The 21,868-nt window shown below is 35.2% G+C and overlaps 3 protein-coding genes across 3 annotated transcripts; all 3 read left to right on the top strand.

Annotated features, from left to right (window-relative positions):
- The first annotated feature begins 103 nt into the window (after nucleotides 1-103).
- Nucleotides 104-3,156, top strand: LOC149942822 (N-fatty-acyl-amino acid synthase/hydrolase PM20D1.2-like). Its single transcript, XM_090177381.1, has 11 exons — nucleotides 104-251; nucleotides 805-941; nucleotides 1,049-1,144; nucleotides 1,220-1,440; nucleotides 1,502-1,621; nucleotides 1,696-1,771; nucleotides 1,840-1,901; nucleotides 1,969-2,047; nucleotides 2,504-2,575; nucleotides 2,638-2,803; nucleotides 2,868-3,156. Exons 1-11 carry the CDS (start codon nucleotides 140-142, stop codon nucleotides 3,092-3,094), a joined length of 1,368 nt encoding a protein of 455 aa, XP_090033507.1. The 5' UTR covers nucleotides 104-139; the 3' UTR covers nucleotides 3,095-3,156.
- Nucleotides 3,157-13,450: 10,294 nt separating this feature from the next.
- On the top strand, nucleotides 13,451-16,910 carry eIF2Bepsilon (eukaryotic translation initiation factor 2B subunit epsilon). Its single transcript, XM_090179821.1, has 14 exons — nucleotides 13,451-13,629; nucleotides 13,748-13,872; nucleotides 13,935-14,120; nucleotides 14,551-14,725; nucleotides 14,796-14,951; nucleotides 15,020-15,105; nucleotides 15,193-15,303; nucleotides 15,370-15,616; nucleotides 15,691-15,802; nucleotides 15,865-16,086; nucleotides 16,140-16,230; nucleotides 16,299-16,500; nucleotides 16,565-16,729; nucleotides 16,789-16,910. Exons 1-14 carry the CDS (start codon nucleotides 13,495-13,497, stop codon nucleotides 16,837-16,839), a joined length of 2,064 nt encoding a protein of 687 aa, XP_090035947.1. The 5' UTR covers nucleotides 13,451-13,494; the 3' UTR covers nucleotides 16,840-16,910.
- A 164-nt stretch (nucleotides 16,911-17,074) lies between these two features.
- On the top strand, nucleotides 17,075-21,848 carry LOC149942820 (lysine-specific histone demethylase 2-like). Its single transcript, XM_090179820.1, has 17 exons — nucleotides 17,075-17,622; nucleotides 17,837-17,926; nucleotides 17,988-18,207; nucleotides 18,271-18,306; nucleotides 18,371-18,590; nucleotides 18,884-18,998; nucleotides 19,066-19,129; nucleotides 19,201-19,374; nucleotides 19,444-19,518; nucleotides 19,587-19,724; nucleotides 20,093-20,258; nucleotides 20,327-20,385; nucleotides 20,447-20,647; nucleotides 20,709-21,041; nucleotides 21,102-21,227; nucleotides 21,286-21,412; nucleotides 21,474-21,848. The coding sequence occupies exons 1-17, from the start codon at nucleotides 17,330-17,332 to the stop codon at nucleotides 21,599-21,601; spliced, it is 2,565 nt and encodes an 854-aa protein (XP_090035946.1). The 5' UTR covers nucleotides 17,075-17,329; the 3' UTR covers nucleotides 21,602-21,848.
- Nucleotides 21,849-21,868: the final 20 nt, after the last annotated feature.

Here is a 21,868-nt window from a genome sequence, read left to right as displayed (position 1 = left end):
TTCGACTTAGTACAACCAGAGCGCGCGTTGGATGAAAGAACCTTTGAAGGTGATGGCATTCATCCATGGCGGTTGCTTTGAAGTAGCTATTTTGCTCTTTCAATGTGCGTTGGAAAAAAGCCGACCTTGTAGGGGGTCGATGCTGTCGGAGGAGCGAGAGGCGTCGCTTGATTACTGCACTCGTGATGGAGGATACAGCGTCGAGGAATCCTACAATAATAATCCTAAATGCTCTAGCGAAGGATTTTTTTGTACGTCAGAATCCTTATACTTTTATTACGTAGTACGTTTATTGGATGTCCTTGTTTTTATATTGTTTTTCATTTTATCTGTTTTGCAGGTCATGTTACGATCGCTATAATCGCGTAGGCTTAGGATAGATAAGGGTAAAACCTTTTAATCTTTTTTACTAGTCCTGATTTAAAACACATTTACTTCGACAATTGTTTTAAGCTATGGCTGTTGCGGCTGCTAAGATCAAATTAATTGTGAAAAGTTTATTTATAGTGTTAGCGTTAGTCGTTTTAATTATTTCTAGTGTATGTTTAATACGAGTGAGTAATGTTCAACTACCACATAAAGTTCCTCAGTGTCTTAAGAATGACAGTGACTATATAAGCAATAGCCGTGGGCTCTTTACACGTCTGGCTGATGCGATCAAGTTCCAAACTGTCTCTTGGGCACGGCACAAATATAATGTCACTGAATTGGAGCGATTTAAAAACTTCATTATTAAAAGTTTGACCTTTTTATTTCTAAAAATAAACGTTTATACTTATTTTAATGTCTACACATCTATTACAGCGTTTCCTTTAGTGCATTCATCAAAGTTCATTTCGTACGAAGTAGTCAATCGGTTAAGTTTGCTTTACACTGTTCGAGGGAAGAATGAGAATCTAAAGCCATACATGTTGTGCGCTCATATGGATGTTGTGCCTGTGGTAAAATAAATATAAAGCAATCATTTTTAAATAAAGCTATTGAAAACGAGCACAATAGTTTTTTTTATTGGCATTTAAATTATAAAGATAATTATTTCATTTATTAGGATGAAAGCCAATGGTCTGTTCCACCATTTGAAGGAGTGATCAAAAACGATAGTCTTTATGGAAGAGGGACGCTTGATGACAAAGGAAATCTTATGGTATCATTGCAATATTTGTTTTGCCATTTTAGAATTTTGAATAAATATTTTTTCCTTTTTTTTTATTCTATCTAGGGCATTTTAGAAGCTTTAGAATATATGTTGGAGAAGGACATTCAGCCTGAAAGAGGATTTTATGTTGGGTTTGGACATGATGAGGAAGTTTTAGGCAGTGATGGAGCCAGCCATATCGCTGAAATCTTAAAGAAAAGGGGTGTCAAATTGCTTTATTTACTCGATGAAGGCACTTTTATTTTACACAACATGATTGTTGGTGTAGATTCGCCAGTTGGATTGTAATTTTTTTTTTTACTATTTATCCTGAATTTTTATATTAATGTTTTTATAACTATGTAGAGTTGGTGTTTCTGAAAAAGGGTATTTAACTTTGAAATTGTCCGTTGATACCGTACCAGGACACTCTTCAATGCCTTCTAATGAACAAGCTATTAGTATTTTAGCAAAAGCATTGTCCAAGTATGAAAGAGTTGCTTTATTTGACATTCATTTGGAATAACTACCATGGTTTTTTTTTAAATGTGTTGAAAAAGACTTGACATCTACACTCAACCCAATATGTTTGGTAAAGGACCTGAAAAAGAAATGCTGGTTCAAGTTGCACCTTACGTACGTTAATTAGCTATCAATTACAGATATGTCAAATGTTGTTTTTCATGATTCCTTTTATATAACAGGCCAGACTTCCCTTTAGGCTAATATTTTCAAATCTGTGGCTGTTTTCTCCACTTGTTGCTTGGTTAGTTTTTACATTAGCTGATCACTACTGTTGGAAATATCTGACTTTTTTTTTTTTAATTTTTCAGGTTTAGTGCCAAAAATTCTATTTCTAATTCAAATTTGAGAACAACAACAGCTTTTACCATGATTAATGGGGGCATTAAGGTAATTTACTTTGTTGAAAATGGCGAACATTAATAGCGTTTTCCATTTGATTGCTTGAGATTCGCTCGGAATCTGTCTCTAACGTCTCGCCCCAATGGACTAGAGTAAAACCGAAAATGGAACATGCCATTAGCATATTCCCGTGCTTTGTGGTTTTTCGTCTTCTAGTAAATTGAATTTTCGCGTCTTGGTCTTGCATTTTGCCAAAAAGATCTAAAAGGAACCCCCAAACAAACATTTGCTCCGATCTCAATCCATTGATCTGTCAAAATTGGCAGATTGGTTTTGGGCAATCTCGGAGCACCTGAGAGTTAGAAATGAAACACGCAAAACTTGATCGGAGCAGATCCGAGCACCCAAATGGAACATAAAATGTTGATCAGAGCGCTCAAGAACAGTCAAATGGAAAAAGCTATAAATGATTTGGTTTATAATATTATTCCATTTTCATTGTAGGAAAATGTTTTACCCAGCAGCGCTTATGCGCTAATCAATCATCGCGTTCATCCTGCTCAGAAGATTTCCGAAGTAATTATTTTACAAAATCTATTTCTATTTTATGTATATCTTTTACAGAATTGTTTCTTTAGGTGGTGGAAATAGATAAAGCTGTGATAAATGACGAAAGAGTTCGCTTTGAGGTTATTCAATCAGAAGATGCTCATCCTATTTCGCCTCATGATGAAAATTCTTTTGGTTATCAAGTCATAAAAAAAACTGTTGCTCAGTTTGTACCAGATTTAGCCGTTCTTCCTGGTATTTAATATTTTTAAGGTTGTTTAATTTTTTTGTACTTGTGGCTGAAAATTTGCATTTTCAGTTTGTATGATAGCTAACACGGACACAAGGTGGTATTTGAGCTTAACAGATTCCCTCTACCGGTTTTCTGTTTTTGATTTGGATAAAAGTCAAACAGGGATTATTCACGGTCATGATGAACGAATTACATTGGATTCTTACGAGCGAGTAGTGAATTTTTACTATCATATCATAAAAAATTCTGATTCAGAGTTCATCAAAAAAGAAGATTCTCATGCCGAACTGTAATAGAAGAATTTTAGCTATAAAAGGCCATATTTTCAAATTGAATAATGTAATAATTGTAAATAAATATATATTTGAAGTGACGTTCGTTAGTGATCTTATTCATTTATTTAGTAGTATCATAAGTAACACAATAACAATAAGTATGACAATTAACGAAATTTACAACCAAACTGATTTTCATAATTATTGCATAATCAAGAATTTTCAAGATGTTTTCTCAACACAGAGCCCTCTAGTGTCTAAAATATGCGAGACTTCCGCTAAGCCGAAATATCTGGGCATCGACAAACTACTACTACTAGTAGTTTGTCGATGATCTGGGCTACGTTCCTGGCTAGGCCATACGTTTATAATAACGTATAAACTTATGGCTAGGCTAATACCCAAGGCACAAGTCATCTAGCGACTTATATTATAATGCCTTTAAACAGGTGACTGGGTTACAACGCGTAGGAGGGTGGTAGTCGAGTAGGCGCGCGGTTTACCCAATATTTGAAATTGGAATTGACTTGACGGGTGAAAATCTCATTAAAGTTAAGATCCAAATTATTGTAAAAGAATTTGTGTAACAGACAAAGGTTATTGATTTTATGACGCAAGTCAACAGGCTTAATACCAAGGGATTTTAAATGAGAAGGGGCAGGCAAATTTAGCAATTTAGTAGCAAGTTTAGTTATGCGATTCTGTGTAGAGCAGATAGGTCCGTAGCAAAGACTATATAAGCTATGGTCCGTAGTTAAATGCGGGGTCCCGGGCCGGATTAACCAATAGGCCGAATAGGCCTGGGCCTAGGGCACCAAGCCTACAAGGGGCACCAAGAGGGTTCGAAAAAAATAAAAGTACAAAACTTTAATCATTTGCTTTTCACAAAATATATTCCGGAGTAATTTTAGTAAATGCGTCCACCCCTATAAACCAAAAACGTTTGATTGTCACATTCTCGGACGGACTGCCGTCTAGCCCCAGACGACATACTAAATCTGGCAGCAAAATGAATTTTCCTTCCATTTCTTAATTATAGATTGAGGAAGCGCCTAGCTCGCTTCGCTCGTTATTGAATGGGGGCACCAAAATTAACTTGGGCCTAGGGCCCCATAAAGTCTTAATCCGGCCCTGGTCGGGTCCGAATAGGGAGCGCAAGGGAAAGTCATACTTAAGGGGAAGCATTTTGAACTATTAGTAGCAAAATAAATCAGCAGATGGCGCTGACCGTTGCACTTTTCGCAGGTACTTCCAATCTTACAGCGCCATCTACAAAATAATTATATTGAAGCTAGCAAAATGTAGAAAAAAATTACAAAATTCATGAATTCTTCGTGAGATTCGTATTTATAAAATATATTAACTTAATAATAAAATAATTATTTCGTTTTATTATTGCAATATTTTTAAACGTTTAGTAGCATTTTATATAGCGAAATAGAATGGTTGTGGGAACCGTTTTCCCCCTAAATAAATTCTATGGGGTGAGGTCTTGTTGCAGCTCACCTGGTAAGGCGTGAAAAGGGAAGATTGTACGACGTATCGAACGTTACCTAGAATATCGCTTCTAGGTGACCCGTTGCCAGACTGAATCGGACGAACTTTATTGTTTGGCCCGTGGTGGAGGATAGCGTGGTAGGGGGGGGGGGGGGATATTGGCTCCATGGGAGATCTCCACTCAGGTCAATTTTCACCGTCAATAGACGACAGTAATTCTTCGAAAAAGTGTTGGCACCGCTTTCATTACATTTTGTGGGTAGTTAGAGGTTTTATACAGGTATATGACGTTTTTGGTTCAACTATATTTTTCTCTATTTTGGGACCGGTATATGCAACAAATAACTTCCAAATTTGGATATGAATTAAATTGTCACCGCTATATTCAATTATTTGGTCCGGAATTTTTGGTGACTGTTAATATATACAAACAAGAATGTAACTATATAATAAGGGAGAGATTTTCCTTCGTTCGTAGTCTTCATTGGACGAACTTTTTTCGTCATTTTCGATTCGTCGCGTTGGACATTGGAGACTTGATATAGTAGATTTGATTTTGGTATATCAAATTACGATACCCGTTCTCCAACTTAGCCGTCTCAAATTTTAAATGACCCTTTTAGTTATTTAATTAAAAAAAATCGTAAACGTGTCAGTTCAAATTCGGTTTTTGCGAGAAATATCCTTTTCAAAAACGGGGGGGGGGGGGGCGGCTACACTCGAAAACAGGAGAAAAATTTCCCTTCCAGATTATCCCCCCCCCCTTTGCGTGGCCTGCGTGAATTGAAACCCCCCTCTCAACGCGTTGATTCTCTAGCCTTTCGCAATACGTCTTTTTGCTCTGCACTATCAGTACGGTCTGTATACCGTTGACCCTCAGGTTTAATTTTACTTTTGTAGAAGGCCCCGTGTTTTTTTTTCGAGATATAATTTCCCCGTTCAAGATGATGTCTCTAACTGTTACCCTCCCGCTGAAAGTTCAAGGGACGTTTTGGTCACTCTAGAATGACATTGTGCTCTTATATTTTTTGAAGAAATAAATCATCTTAGGTATCGTAAATAAATGCCCTTTCCGAAATTTGGTACCGATTTGGCCCCGCGCTCGCCATGTTGGGTGGAAATTTTTTATCTATAGGTTTTAGCATAAGTTAATGATCATTAACTTATGGTTTTAGCATAGGTGACGTTGGCCTACGTCACACTGTTAGCTCCCTATTATGGAGAAAATATTTTGACAGTGTTTCTCAGAGTGGTACACAGTTAGTTTTTAACATACCAGTTATTATAGGGAGCTAACAGTGCGACATGTTGTGACGTCATCCATGCTTTTCCCTATTAAAAAAAAAATTCCAACCAAGATGGCCGCCATGGCTAATGCTAGGACTGCCCACCGGGAGTGTTATCTCCCTATTTCTAAGCCAGAATAAAATTAATTTATTAAATTGTGCCATTTCGATCCCACAGATCGTTGTCAGCACTGCGCGATACTGTGAAGTAACTTTGCCGCGATCAGAGCCGTCAGCCTTACGATAATTATCGTCGTATCATAGATGATAAAATATGTGGATATACAAAATCTTTAATATATCAATGATGAAATCTAAATAAAAGAAAACGCTTATTTATTCAATCCTGCCAATTTGACCCTACAAACCGTTGTCAGGAAACTATTTAATCCATATCTCACTCATTATTTTAAGGTGCAGTATCTAATCACGTTTATTATGGGGCCGGGGGTGCAACAGTCAGTCTTGCCATCCGTAGGATAGTTATCGTCGTAGATATACAAAATCTTTACTCTTTAATATATCAGTAAATGATTTTACGAATTATACAGTATACGATCAATTCAACTAGCTGGGGCTTGCCAGCTAGTGTATTTATATAGTATGAACAACAATAATAATTAAGATCAATGATGAAACAATGATTATGTGGCGACAATCAACGCCTTTTTTCCCGTTTCACGGGGGGGGGGGGGGAAGGGCAAGACAAAATTTCACCTACGTTTAATTTCATTGCGTCGGGAGCCAATGAAATACCCGGATGATTTTATTTATTTTAAGCGGAAAAAAAGTACCGGGGGGGGGCTGGGGGGGAGACAACGGGTAAACGGGGAGAAACGCTAAAGAACGCTAACCTGGCAGTTTAAAACATGAAATTACTTTATATTTCCAGATATTTCAGTAATAATTTGATTAAATCGGTAAATCGGTAACTTAAGCTAAAATTAAATTTAATGAATTAGGTATTTAGTGTTTACTTTTTCGATTTCGAATAAATTTGCATTTCCCTTTATACTGCAAAAAGTAATTGTCAATTTAATAATTTGAAAAAAATGGCTTGAATAAATGAAAAAACCATTCAGAGCGAGATAAACTTTACAGCCACTTTATTTCGGTAAACAAAACGAGGGCGGGGGGCGCTTTTTAGCAACCAGTGCTTCAAGGGGTATAATCCTAAGCTTGACCGAGATGTTTCATTTCTGTAATACCCCTAAAACCCTGATACCTTGCAGCAGAGAGTTGGCGCCTACAAGACACGACTCTTGTTGGCACAGAGGTTTTCACATCTAAATCACATCAATGACGGCTTAAAAATAATGGGCTACTACTTTATGCACACTCATATCTGTTCGGACCCCTTCCAAAACTTTCTATTCCTCCCCGTAAAGGCCGTAAGGCAAGACGAGTAGTCGCCTAACAGTAGACTAAGGACCTGAACAAAAGCACTAATACTCTATAAGCCCCCAAATATTTCCAAGAAAAAGGGGATTTCCCAATTTTAGCTTGAGGTCCCTCATATTTCGGTTTACTTCGACGCATAAAACCGATAACGTATCACACGTACCATTTTCTCGCGTTCTCGTAATAGTACAGAGTAGAGCTCACGTAAAAGAGTCGTCATGGAAAGACAACGAAAGAAAAAAACAATGTCAAATCGCACCAAGAAGAAAGCCTTTCGCGACAAATGGGAAACAAATCTCTCAAAGTAAGTGTCTTTGCGCATTAATAATTTCATGTTAGTTATATAACATACAGGGTGTTTCCAAAATGGTGGTAGGACCGACCGTCTACGGCAGCGGTTCCCAATTTTGTTTTGCTATGGAACCCTAAATTATCCAGCTAATTCTGCCGGAACCCCAACTCATTTTTTTTACTTATCTAAAAAGAATCTTGACAAATTATCGGAACCCCTGTGACCCTTCCACGGAACCCTGGGGTTCCGTGGAACACCTTTTGGGAACCGCTGGTCTACGGGATCTACAGATTAATTTAAGACGAAAATGTTCTAAGGTGTTTTATTTATTTAGGCCGTTTCTAAGTTACGAAATAATGTATGCCATAGAACATTTTCGTCTTAAAATAGTCTGTACAACCCTGTATATGCAATTATTATTTATTTAAACCCTAACACCATTTATATATGGGATTGTACCATTATGAAAAAAAATTACCAGAACTTGAATTTTCAATAGAGTTTAACCGATGTCGGTTAGTGTCGTACTTATATGTTTTATGTTACTTATGATATCAAAAAATGTATTGACTGGGTTTAAAAGAGAATTCATTTTATCACAAATTTTTTTTAAACCAAACATTTAACGGAGTTAATTCATAAATGGATTTTTTTTGTGGCCCACCACTATATTCAGTATTAATCAAATGAATGTTTTAGGCACCATAAAATTACCGAGGATTTAAAGTGGAATCAAGAGGATCACCAGCCAAAGTTGAATCAAGAGGAGGTCATCCAGTCAACGTTGAATCAAGAGGAGGTCATCCAGTCAACGTTGAACCAAGAAGAGGACAAGCTGTCGCAATCAACGTTGAACCAAGAAGAGGACCAGCTGTCGCAATCAACGTGTAGTCAAGAGGAAAGTATGCAATCGACCCCGCAACTCTTGAAGGATATTGCAACTAGAGCTTCCGAATCACCAGGTTTTTTAAGGTCAATTTACCCCTCGTTTGAAGATTCTGGGCTAAATAGCGAAACGCTTGTTGGCCGTAGAATCGTTGACCCAGTTTATTTTATCCAGCAAATTAGGGAAATGGACAGACACTACTTTTTATGTAATGGTCGCCAAGGTAAATGTTTTGATCAGTCTAACGGGTACCTTAAGTACCTAAAAGAAAAGCGCGTTGGCCTTTATTCCCGTTTATATTTCGAGTGTGATCAATGCCGAAAAATATTCACAGTTAGCTCGGATAAAATTGCCGAAAATGTCACAAAAAGAAAAGAAAAGGGCGAAAATGAGCTGTCAATTAATGACGAAGTAGTGATGGGTTTTATGGGTGTGGGATCGGGATTTGCCAACGTCGACGAAGTATTTTCGGTACTTGGAGTACCCGTTATGGCTGAATCGAGTTATTCGCAAATTGAAAATAGGATTGGAGGAATGTGGAAAAAGGTTTAACTTTGTTTTTGTATTTGATATTATCTTTAAATTTAGGGTTTTCCTTTATAACTGTAAAATAAATCATGTGGTCTTTTTCAAATAAAATATTCACATTTCTTCATAATGTTTTTCTCACCATTTTCAATTAATTTGGTACACCATTTTCATTTCTAAATTTCTTACTGTTTTAAATTAAATTTTTTCTAAGTATAACTCCAAAAACTGATACAATATTATGATTTTCAAGAGCTGATAATTTTCCTCACTTTTTCTAGGGCTAATTCTACCGTAGAAACTGAATTCATGATTTTCGGTAAAATGGCTAATTTAATAAGCAAATTATGCAAGATAGCTTTCTTTATAACTGCCAAAAGTTTTTTTTTTTCAAAATTTAATATTATTTTCCTTCTCATTGCATCACTTTGTCCGATATTTACCATTTTCACTGCTAGCTTCAATTATGAATGTAAGACGTCACAAGCATGGCCGTATCGAGACAGGTACGAGTGGGGTATCCGCTCCGGGCGTCACTGACCTGAGTAACCATTAGGAGCACCAAAATATCGGTTTCAAACATTTTTTTCTTTTATTAGGGGGCGCCAAATTTTAACCCCCGGGCGCAATTTTTGCTGGCTACGACCCTGAGCAAAGCGTCATCCGCTACTCCACGGCCCCTCTTTTCTTATGGGGCTGGCTATCAACCTTTCTATAAAATACCGTGGTCTTCTCGAGGGCCTTCTTAATTGAAACATTTGAAAGTATCTCTTCCGTTACTTTTAACCTCTCTTACTTTTTACGACAGGGACCACAAGATGTTACAATTTTAAATATTAAGTAACTAAAAAATTCCAAACGTAACAAAACGCTCCCAGACATTCTCAGAAATATTTATTAATACTAGAATTAACATTCCAAATTATACGTCGAATTAAACCATTTATTCAACTTCTATAGGGTTAAATTATCGAAATATTCGATTAAAAGTTTAAGAATCTTAGGCCACGTTCACACTAGAGACTTTGGAAACGCTTTGAAACGGTTTCAAAAAGTCAAATTGTAAAATTTCGGTATCAGCTGGATTAACAAGCAAACGATAAATTCTCTTGACATAAAATTTTTAAAAATGTAGCTTTTGAAACCTTTCCAAAACTTTTCCAAAGTCTCTAGTGTGAACGCGGCTACAGTATAATTATCAAAACGATCTGACAACAACTTTAATAGTTATCAGATTAGTTTATGAAAGTAGCGTATACTCTAATACTTTCAAAAATGGGAAACCGGGTGAAATAAGGACGTTTTGAGAGAGTAGCGCGAACGCTTTAGAGCTCTGGTAGAGAGCCCAATATGAAATAACGCAAATGAAGAAAGGCTAAGCGGAGGGGAGAGTAGATTTGATGGACAAGCGTAGCTAATCGCGGTCCGGCAAAGAAGGGGTCATAGCTTTCAGGGGGAGGAAAGAAGTGTGTCCGTTTTTCTACTCTACTACCTTTACTACCAAAAACCTCCGTGAGGCTTCTATAGTAGTACCATTCATTATTTAAAAAAAAAATCCCTCTTCGAAAACCTTCAAGCTGCCATCTACACATTTTTTTTTCTTTATTTCTCGTTAGTTTGGAAAACAACCTCTAGGTAGCCCCCGCGTGCAGATCCGAGTATAGGAAAACTTATCAAATTCTAATATTTTTAGATAATGTGTTTAGTTACCAAAATATAATAGTTTTTTTTGAATTTTTTTTTCTATTCAATAAAGTAAGGTTAAATTTACGAAGCGTATGAAACTAAAAGATTTTCGTAGTACTGAAGTATATTAAAAATGATGACGAAATATGTTAAATATTGCTTAATTTTGTCATCATATAAAAAATTTACCAAGTCTTCGATTAAAATTCGCCTCGAACAAATTTAAAATCGAAACTTCCAGATGAACTTAAAACCTTTCCCAAAGCTCTAGTGTGAACGGGTTTCTAGAATACCAGGCGCGAAGTTGATATGTATCAGCATTATTGTTCAAGTTTAATGCTCATTATTTAAATATCTATTTAAGACAATTGAATAATTATTTTTACACATGAAAGAATACATGTTTCGTAAAATGTACTATAAATTTGAGAGTAATATCGACTTTCAAAGTATTTAAACAATTCAGCCAAATATATTTAATTTTAGGTACTTTTTCAAGTTAAATTAATAATTAACTAAACGATGGAATCCAATTGCCTTCGAACAATTTATAGTTTGAACTGTGCTGATCACGATACAAAAGATCACGTGAAGTTATATTTAGCCATTTACGAGATAAACGGTGTTTTGTGAGAGCTTGTAAGCGCATTTTATCCAAATTTAAGTACAATTATTTAAATAACCATTAGCGATATCTAAATTCGGTTCGAAGGTTATTTAGAACCAGACCTCGTGATTACAAAACCGAAGAGTTCTTAGTAATCCGAGCTATAGAACTCTAGATTAACAAGCGCAAACACGTCACGTTTTTTAAACTTTCACAATGCTTCCCCTTAAGCCAATTGGAGACGCGTTTTTGCCCTCATGAGAATTTTGCGTCAGATAAGAAACGCGTCGGCTCACGTGTATAAGGAACATACTAATGTTAATTTTCGATAATATTTTTAAGGTAAAATATATAATGTTACTAAAACTAAGTATAATAAGATAATATTATTATTATTATCATCCTCTTATGGTATATGTAATATTTTTATAATACCGGGCAATTTTAAAGCTTCTCATGGAGGCAGAGTTAATTCATTTCGTATAAAATTATCTTTTGGAAAAAGATGAAAACTCATTCATTTAGAACTAAACATATTACTTTTGCAGTACGATATGCAACAAGTGTTTCCTTTTTGGCATGTTAAGGCTTAGCAAAAAAACGATGTTACGTTCGAGCAAAGATAATCTAGACTACGTAATATTTCAACAAGCACTATATAAATAATAACTTATGAGTCCTGGCTGTCGGAAATATTACTTCTTGGCAATTTCTGGGAAGATGTTTTATTTAAGCGCCTATTGTAAAGCATTGGCGTAGCGAGGGTTTGTGGCGCCCTGGGCAAATCTCTTAAATGGCGCCCTTTTAGCATATAAAATCCCCAAAATGCAACGTTTTCCGTTGACAAAAAGGTCGTTTTTGGCGCCCTCTTATGAGTGGCGCCCGGGGCGGATGCCCCCTGCCCCCCCCCTCGCTACGCCTCTGTTGTAAAGCTGCTAATCAAGCGAGCGAAACGAAATTTAGCTTATCTCCATAATTTAGTTCCAATTTCGCGGGTTTTATGTTGGAAGGCGCTTATTAGCTCAAAAAACACGTGGTACTATTCGAACCAATCTGCTTACCTCCTAAGATAATATTGCCCATTGAATTGGGAATAATACTGCTAGAATTACAATTACGATTTCGGTTGCCATGGTTACGCGGGACCTGTTCTGAGAAGACTGTACGAAATTCATCTTTATAATTAGGTGGTAGCGCCATCTATATTTTGTAAAGTTATATGATTCGCGCAAAAATTCAATTGCAATATAGTTGCCACCACTAGAGACAGATGCCGCCACGGTTGAACGATATAGTTGAAAAAGTCTCCATATTGAACAAAATTGGTCCCGCGCCAGCCAGATTTAGTTGTACCTCTATTTATTCCCAACTCAATGATATTGCCTATAATTTATCACAACAGTATTCGTCGGCTGAGAGCAAAATCCACGTAACAATACTTAGTAGCTGAAAACTATTCGTGAGTTCTGAACCGTTAAGAGAACGGCCTAGGACTGAGCTGTGACGTCACGAAAAAGTTCTGGATAGTTCAGAACTTTTGTACGAATAGTTGTCATTCAAATTAGAATCGTACGATTTGACCATAGATATAAGAAATGTATATAAAGGTCTAGATAAATTTCGGGACGTCTAAGCCTAACATAAAATACGGAATAGACACTTAGCAGACACCGAGGAAGGCACGTGACCAAGAGCGCGAGCTCTCTTAGCATTTTAGTACTAAGTGCTTGACCTTTCCGCAGGCCGTAGTCTTTAGACACCATCTGTTGGTGACTTTTAGTACAATTTTTAAGTAGGAGACAATGGCTCTCGCTACGAAAGCACAGCTTTCTTACCGATAGATAGCGCCGTATAAGGATAGCCTGCAGAAATTACGCGTTTCTGCTAGCTGTCACCTCCGTATTCACTCCCTTTGAAATATTTTATCTAGACCTTTATATACGTTTCCTATATCTATGGATTTGACGTACGCAGCCCGATGTGCAGACGAATTTTAGAGTTTTCAACCTTGAGTTCCGGCCAGTACTTGGTCTTGAGCAGGTACCATTTAGAACGGTTCCGAACGGTTCAACAAGAGGTTCTTGTCTGCGAATAGTTTGCATTTGGGTAGTTCTAGAATTTTTTTTTGCCGAATAGTGCGCATGGGGACTGGTTGAACGGTTCAGAACTCACGAATAGTTTTCAGATTGTTGTCCATTAACTGGTGCTGAATTTGTTCATTCATTAAACGCGAAAATGGCATCATCTAAGGCTAAAAGTAAAAAAGAAAATATGTCTTTTGGAGAACGTCAACAGGATATTGTTCAAGCGGTTATTGTTGCTGACAGTTTCAATGTCAGATTTGCACCTCTATCAATACAAAATCCTAGGGTAATAATATTTTAGAGGCTCGCATACGAAATGAAATAAATAATAATAAAAACCAAGGCTTACTATTTATGGTTTAATGGTTAAATACCATGCTTACGCAAATATCCTATTCGTTTAGGTACTTCTTCCTTTAGTTAACCGGCCCATGATTGATTACAGCTTGGAGTATTTAAGTGTATCTGGGGTTCAAGAAGTTTTCGTTCTATGCTGTTCTCACGCCACTCAAATAAAAGAATATTTGAAGTATATCATAAGCTTAACAATATGCCATCATTGTTTGTGAAACTAATTTACTTTTTTTGTAGAAAATCTCCTTGGTGTAATGAAAATTCAAGCATGAATGTCATCCCAATTACATCCGAAGGCTATTTATCTTTAGGGGATGCCCTGCGAGAATTAGATGCGAAGAGCCTCATTAGATCCGACTTTATACTCTTAGCTGGTGATATCATATCAAATCTGCCTCTTCAAGATATTCTTCGAGAACATAAGTTTGTACTTTACTATGACCAAAAGTGACATAAGACCCAAAAGTGTGTCAATTCTACCTTTGCGCCCGTTAAAATATTTACTGAGAGCTAGTCTCACAATAGACTACATAACCTACTAGTTGGAATAGTACTATCAACTATATATTTAGTGTATGGTCTACCGCGATTTTATCTCTTCGATTTATTATCCCGTAGAGATACGTTCTAAAACGCCTCACTTGGCGGCGCTGAAGTGGAGGAAATTTCAAACTTTGATGATGTATTTTCAACCCCGTCTTCCACTTCCTTTTTTTACTTCGCGACAACCTCTCATTAAATGTTATACCGTACTGACACACTTTTGGGTCTTATGTCGCTTTTGCTATGACCCAAGCTATTTTGGAAATATATATGAAAGAATTTTAAGATTAATTTTGCGACAAATTTTTAGAAAACAAGTACAAAAAGATAAAGGATGTATTATGACCATGGTCTTCAGAAAAGCAACGCCAAAACACAGAACCCGGTCTTTGGAAGATGAAGCCGTAATTTGCATAGAATCATCTACAAACAGAGTATTACATTATCAAAAAATTTCAAATCACAGTAAAATTGAGCTTCCAACTGTAAGTTATTGCTCTAACTATGAACTTGCCAATAAAATGGGTTTTTAATAATCATCTATAATTATTTTAGATCCTTTTTCAAGAGCACAAAGAAATGTCACTACGTTATGACTTATTAGACACCCATATAAGCATTTGCAGCAAACATGTTCCAACGTTATTCGTAGACAACTTCGATTTTCAAACTAGGGACAATTTTGTGAAAGGGATACTTATTAACGAAGAAGTTGGTAACACTTTCTGTTAAGTAATTTTTATTTTTTAATGTGTGCTAAAAGACATTTAAAAAAAAAGATTTTAGGTAATTCTATTTATATTTCTGTCGCTGATAATGGTTATGCAGCCAGAGTTTCTAATTTTCGTATGTATGATTCCATAAGGTAATTTCACTAAGTTCATATTTTTATATTTCAAATGCTAATATTTGATTAAGGATCCTTGATTTCGTTATTCTTTTTAAAAATTAGCCAAGATATCATTCAGAGGTGGTCCTATCCAGTTGTTCCTGACAGTACGAGTGTTAGATACAATTATTTTAGGCATAATGTCTACAATCACAAAGATGTGGATTTGGCTAGGTAAAATATAATTGAACTGATTATTTTTTTTAGTAACTTCAATATAATATAGTAACTATTTTCTAGGGAATGCATTTTAGAAAAAAATGTAGTGATTGGCGAAGGTACTAAAATTGGAAATAAAACTTTCATTAGCAATTCGGTTGTGGGGAAAAATTGCGTTATTGGTGATAATGTTCGAATTGTGGGATCTTATTTGTGGAATAATGTGGTCGTTGAAGATAATTGTACTTTGAACTGCTGCCTTTTGGCCAATGGTGTCACGCTGAAGGCTGGCTGTGAAATTGGGGCTGGAACCGTCTTGTCATATGATGTAGGGTGTTAAATTGTTAATTATCACATCAGTTTCATTTTGTTTTAATTAATAAATATCTTTCCAAAAAAAAGGTTGTTTTGGGCCCGAATGTAAAGCTAGAAGAAAGAACGCTTTGGCAGGCGACTCCTCAAATAGTAGAAGATACCTTCGAAGATGCTAATGTGACTTCCAAACCCTTGAAGAGTAAGTTTTCATCGTAACTGTTTCAATGTACATTATTTCGGGTTAATGCTTTGCACAATTAGAAGTTGATTTGAGTATTGTTGGCTGTGCGGGAGTTGCCTATCCATTTATTCACCAATTTGGCGAAGACAGTAGTGAAGATGAAGAAAATGTAGAAATAAATTACGGTTGGGGATATGATAACATTGATAAGACTCTGGACGAAGCCAGTGAATCTGAAGGGGAAATCTCTGATGATGAGAATTACTCTGGAGGAGGAAGTCCTCAACCTGATGATACTAAATGTAACGTTTTTAATTTTTTCAATTATTTTGTTATTAATTATCTTTTTATTTAGTATTTTATAATGAGGTTTTGGACAGCTTGTTAAGAGGAGTAGAAGAAAACATAAAAAGTGATAATCTGATTTTGGAAGTGAATTCTTCGAAGTAAGCAAAGAAAAATAATTATTTTTTATTTAAATTATCATTTATATTATATTCATTTGATATTCTAGATATGCCTATAATATAACAATGAAAGAGGTCAATATGTTTGTCACCAAAGCAATTTTAGATATTCCAATTCAGAGGAATCCGTCGCTTTCCAGTGTAGATTACTGGAAATCGTTAGAGCCGTTATTGAAATATATGCTTCCTCTTCTTAAAAACTATATACGTAGTCAAGAGTCTCAAAATGATTGCCTTATTGCGTTGGAGGTTTGTTATAATTAGTTTGTAGCTTTAATTTTATCACAAAATCATCTAGAATTTTTATTCATAGGAATTTAGTATTGGAAATGAAAATTTGGCAGCCATTCTCATCAAAGTGTTGAAGTATTTATATGATAGAGATATTTTTGAAGAAGAAGCCATTATTAAGTGGTATTTTAAGCCAACTACGCTTCCAGACATTACCACGAATCAACAACAAAGTCTGAGAATTAGGGTAAATTACTGTATAAAAAGAATTAGGTGATTGTAAACTATATATTTGGTTTTTTACAGGTTGAAAAATTTGTAGATTGGCTTCAAGAAGCGGAGGAAGAAAGTGACTAATGTAAAATTATCCTTAATACATTTCTTTCCGTTTTTGTAATAAAAATTGACATTTTATAACTTAAAAAACGCGATTTCAAACTTTCACTTCCAAGTAAAAAAGTCCCATTTTTAGTAGCTTTTCCCCTATTTTTTTTTAAACTTCGAAATTCAAGATGGCCACAGACAAAGGATGCGCTTTCAGCGATGTGATTATTTCGTGTTCAGTTACATAAATGTATTATTTTTTAAGTTATTCATAGTAGTCATTTAGTTCCCCATAATTCATTGTTACTTTTGAAACGTGAATTGTTACATTTCGATACGTATTTGCGTTGTAGTGAAGGTTTTCCGCGTGGACAAGTAAATTCCATTGGTGCCATTGTTGATATTTTAGAGGAATTGTTTCCTCCTAAGCCTATACAGTTTGCTTAAAAAAATTATTGAAGGCAATGTCAAAAAGGGTCCATTCCTAATTTTGGGGGAATACATTCAATGACAAGTGGTAAGCATGGCAGATTCAGTTGTTGAAATGGATGGCCAAGATACGGTTGATGAAATTAAAAAAGAGAACGAATCTGATTCAAACTTAATTAATGGCAATCATTCCAATGGAACTATAAAAGAAATGGAAAATCAGCAGGTTGGGCATAAAACCAGGTCGTCCAATCGGCAGATAAAGAAGAAGAATTTAGATATTAATCAGGAATCTACTCCTCCACCCGTCAAGCTTTATCATAGGCAATGCGAGAAAAATTTTTGCACATCAGCCATTCCAATATGTTTCGCTTCAGCATCTGATAGGTATATTGTTTGTTAAGCCTGTTTTTATGAGTCTGATAGAAACTAATTATGATTGACCTCTAACGTAAATCCCTTTGCAATTAATTTATTTAAAAGCAATAACATAATATAATCTCCATATCAGTTGTCAATAAGAATATCTAAATGTTTATAAGCCTGCGCTCCCTCTTTAAAATGGTTTTTGTTGTATTAAATTTTATTTTATTCTTTGAAGGTGTGCTGGTAGCGGATATACGTCACGATGGTACCATGTTACATCAGGAGAACATTATTGCAATGAATGTTTTGATTTTTTTTATCGAAGGTATATATTTGTGGTATTTATAAGTGGCTCTGTTTTACTTTACATTACTTTTTAATTACAGTCACAGAGGTGGAAATGTTATGTACTCTAAATGGAAACGACATTGGTCAGAAAATAGCCGCCTCGAAGCTTCCATCAAAGTCTTTATGACAGACAAAATGCTACCCTTTTGGGCTCAATGTAGCATTCCCACCTGCAGGAAATTTCGACAGTTACCCAGGGGAGTGGATCCGACCGTGGAATTTATGGCTAATTTTACTTGTAATCTAACAGGATTGAAGGTAATATTTTTGCCATCATTTTTTTGTGTTAGTCAGCTTTATAATTTTTTAAATAAATTTTAGAAAGACGTTAGCGCATGCTTAGGACTTGAAGACTCTGTAAATTAAATTAATTATTAAATTCTTTCTGAATTGTTTTTGTTAACTTACTCTTATTTTTTAGAGAGTGAGCGCTCTTAAAACCCTTGATTGGTTTGAAGCAGGGTCAGTTTCTGCTCTACTTATAAGCTCACCAGCAGCAAAATTTCTAGTTAATTACTATCCTGATGGGGTTGGAATCAGTCCAACGAGTATTCCAGTCCCTGAAGACAGCCGAAAAGGTGGAAGTCCTTCCAAAATTAAGAAGATAATACACAAATCATCCCCTACTGCAAAATATACAGGTTTGAATAAAACTTCTCGAATATATGTATGTATGTATGTATATATATATATATATATATGTGTATGTATATATGTATGTGTATGTATATATGTGTGTGTATATATGCATATATGTGTGTGTATATATGCATAAATGTGTGTGTATATATGTATATGTGTGTGTATATATGTATATACATATATGCACATATATACACACAGACATATATATATATATATATATATATATAACATAACTTTATTGGAATTCACATTACATTTAAATTTAAAAATTGTTTTTTTTTTAAATTAGGTGGCTGTGAATTTCTACAGCCTTTTTATCAGCCTTCCGAGCAAAGGAAAGCTTTTTGCATTCGACCCGATGTGATGGAATCAGATGAGATTGCCGAATTCCCTCAGTTTGTTGAGTAATTATTTTTTTTTATAGTTGTTACATTTTAAATGTTTATTTCTAACGCTGTTGTATTTTCATAGTGAAAGAGTTACTTATTTGGGAGTTAGGAATATTATAATAGCTCTCTGGAATTTAAACCCTAAAGTAATTATTTATATTTTGAGAATCTTTTATCGCTATTACAATGATGCAATTTTTAATTAAATTATTTAAAGAAATGGATTTCTCAAGATATGCTAAATAACCATATAATATGTCGAGGTTTGGTAAGAATTCGTTTGCTGGAAATGTCCAAGTTTATATTGCCGTATTTCACAAAGAAAGGAGTCATAAATTGTGGTATTGTGAACTCTCCATCCGGGTTTACGCTGTTACCAAAAAACTCTAAAGTAAGTGTAATTTACATTATTAAAATAACACGTGTTGCCAAACAGTTTGTATAATATGAAAATTTTCAGAAATCTGTGATTGTTGTTGGATCAGGACCTTCGGGACTTGCAGCTGCTCACCACTTGAAAAACATTGGCTTCAAAGTATATTGCTTTTTGGCATAATTTTTTTGTTTTATTAGAATTTTATATAACTTTTTTTTCCTTTCTAGGTGACTGTTCTTGAAGCCAAAGGAAGAATTGGTGGTCGTATTTGGGATGATACATTGTTGGGAGGAATTTGCGTTGGCAAAGGAGCTCAAATAGTCACTGGAGTTATAAATAATTTTATAACTGTCATGTGTGAACAAGTAAATATCCATTGCATTCAGCGTTGATTGATTATGCCTGCGTTCAGTGACAGTCAACAGAGGAGAATCGATTATTAACCATTGATCTCTGTTTACAATTGTGACGTAGAAGGCTACTGAACGGCTTCGCAAAAAATTTACAGAATTTGTCCGTTATTTCTACAGCTACTTGCCATTGTCATTTTGGCTTGATTGTGTTTATATAACAATTGCGTTTATCAACAAAATAACTGGCTCTTCCAGCCGCTTACTTCGTTGACTCGGTTTGCAAATGTGTCGTCTAAATCGGAAATGCGAAAAGTCGTACAGTAGCAAATGCCCAACCATTTATCGTTACTGAACGCAGCCTATAGCTTAGAGTCCTTTAGGCAGGCATTCAAATGCGTATAATTGGAGAAAGGTGCGATTTATACGAGGCTGATGGTTCATTAGCTTCTGTGGAATATGATCAGAGAGTTGATTTTCATTTCAATGCCATGCTTGACTCCATTGCTGAGTGGAGAAAAACCCAGGCAGAAGATTCTAGTCTTTACGGTATTAATAAAAAATTTCAAGAAATTATTTTAGAAGTTATATATGGCCAATTTTTATTTTTATTTCAGATAAACTAATGGAAATGCACAGATCCTTTTCCGAAGAAACTGGATATTTATTTTCCGAGGTGATATTTAAAACATTCTTTGTTACATGTGTAAATTGTAAATTATTTGCATTGAATTTAGGAAGAAGAAAGGCTCTTGCAGTTCCATATAAGTAACCTAGAATATGCTTGTGGTGCCAATTTAAAGAATGTCTCCGCTCTTCATTGGGACCAAAATGAACAGTTTCCTCAATTAGCTGGTCATCACACAATACTTCCATGCGGCTATTCCTATATCATGAATTTACTAGCTGAGGGATTAGACATTCATTTCAATTGCGAAGTACGTCTTTAAATTGTAATTTTAAATATTGTATTTATTTCTTTTTGATTTTTTCTCATAGGTTAAAAATGTAAATAGTTCCAGCAATCTCGTCAAAGTCACTACCGTCGATGGGCGTCCTTTTATTGCCGATAAAGTTATTATTACAGTTCCTTTAGCAGTTCTTCAAAAAAATAAAATAACTTTTACACCATCTCTACCTCAATCAAAAATTGATTCGATGAACAACTTGGGAGCCGGTATTATTGAGAAAATAGGTTTGCAGTTTTCATCCTGTTTCTGGGAAGAGAAACTGAAGGGCTCAGATTTCTTTGGCCATGTCCCTAAGAGTCCCAATGAAAAGGGACTATTCAGCATTTTCTATGATCTCACACCAGCCAAACCTATAAATAAGGTTCATATTAATTCAATTTATTTTTATTCTTAACAGCTAATTTTATAACTTTTTATTTAGAATATTAAAACCTACATCCTAATGTCATACATCAGTGGAGAAGAAGTAGGGCTAATGAGTCATAAAAGGGACGAAGAAATTGTTGAATTATGTTTGGGAGTACTCAGAAAGATGTTTTACAATAAAGTAAGTTTTTCTTAGTTTTGTGTCAGTTTTTTCATTTAAATCATTTTTTAACTCTCAGGATGTGCCAAAACCTCTTAATTGGTTTGTGACTCGCTGGAGAGATGATCCACACATTGGAATGTCCTACAGTTACATCAAAGTTGGAGGAAAAGGAGAGGATTATGACACTATGGCTGAAAAAATAGGTAAAATAAAATTCTTAAGATTTTTCCCTTCAATGGTAAAACCAATTTTCTAAAATTTAAGGTGAGAAAATCTACTTTGCTGGTGAGGCGACTAACCGCCAATTTCCCCAAACTGTGTCTGGTGCACTTTTTAGTGGCATAAGAGAGGCTGAAAAAATAATCACCGACACTCTCCCAAAGAAAACCTAAAGTCCTAATAGTTTTCCAATTTACATTATTTAGATATTTGGTAAAATTTTTGTACAGTTTGAGGCAAAAATGCATTGAATGCATTTACAAATTGTAAATACGTTAAACATTGTGAATCCTTTCTTTCCCATGTTAATTAGTTATGAATTTTTGTCCTTTGATCTAGATCATGTAATTATAAGTCATTTTGGAAATCTGAATGTATTTGTCATGTACGTAAACTTTGATGGAGATTTATTGTCACTCTCTAATAAAAACCCCCTTTCC

This window comes from Leiobunum rupestre, chromosome 6 (assembly GCF_980474605.1).
Source record: "Leiobunum rupestre chromosome 6, qqLeiRupe1.1.hap1, whole genome shotgun sequence".
Lineage (NCBI taxonomy): Eukaryota > Metazoa > Arthropoda > Arachnida > Opiliones > Sclerosomatidae > Leiobunum > Leiobunum rupestre.
The sequence above is the reverse complement of the archived record's forward strand: the minus strand, read 5'-3'. Positions and strand labels throughout refer to the sequence as shown.

Excerpts from the sequence above, each read along its gene's own strand:
- LOC149942822 (XM_090177381.1), top strand. The coding sequence starts at position 140 with ATGCTGTCGGAGGAGCGAGAGGCGTCGCTTGATTACTGCACTCGTGAT. Across the intron at positions 942-1,048 it reads ATATGGATGTTGTGCCTGTG|GATGAAAGCCAATGGTCTGT; the intron begins GTAAAATAAATA and ends TTCATTTATTAG. Across the intron at positions 2,804-2,867 it reads AGATTTAGCCGTTCTTCCTG|TTTGTATGATAGCTAACACG; the intron begins GTATTTAATATT and ends TTGCATTTTCAG.
- LOC149942820 (XM_090179820.1), top strand. The coding sequence starts at position 17,330 with ATGGCAGATTCAGTTGTTGAAATGGATGGCCAAGATACGGTTGATGAA. Across the intron at positions 18,208-18,270 it reads GTAATCTAACAGGATTGAAG|AAAGACGTTAGCGCATGCTT; the intron begins GTAATATTTTTG and ends AATAAATTTTAG. Across the intron at positions 19,519-19,586 it reads TGAAAAACATTGGCTTCAAA|GTGACTGTTCTTGAAGCCAA; the intron begins GTATATTGCTTT and ends TTTCCTTTCTAG.
- eIF2Bepsilon (XM_090179821.1), top strand. The coding sequence starts at position 13,495 with ATGGCATCATCTAAGGCTAAAAGTAAAAAAGAAAATATGTCTTTTGGA. Across the intron at positions 14,952-15,019 it reads GGATACTTATTAACGAAGAA|ATTTTAGGTAATTCTATTTA; the intron begins GTTGGTAACACT and ends TTAAAAAAAAAG. Across the intron at positions 15,803-15,864 it reads GACTTCCAAACCCTTGAAGA|AAGTTGATTTGAGTATTGTT; the intron begins GTAAGTTTTCAT and ends TTGCACAATTAG.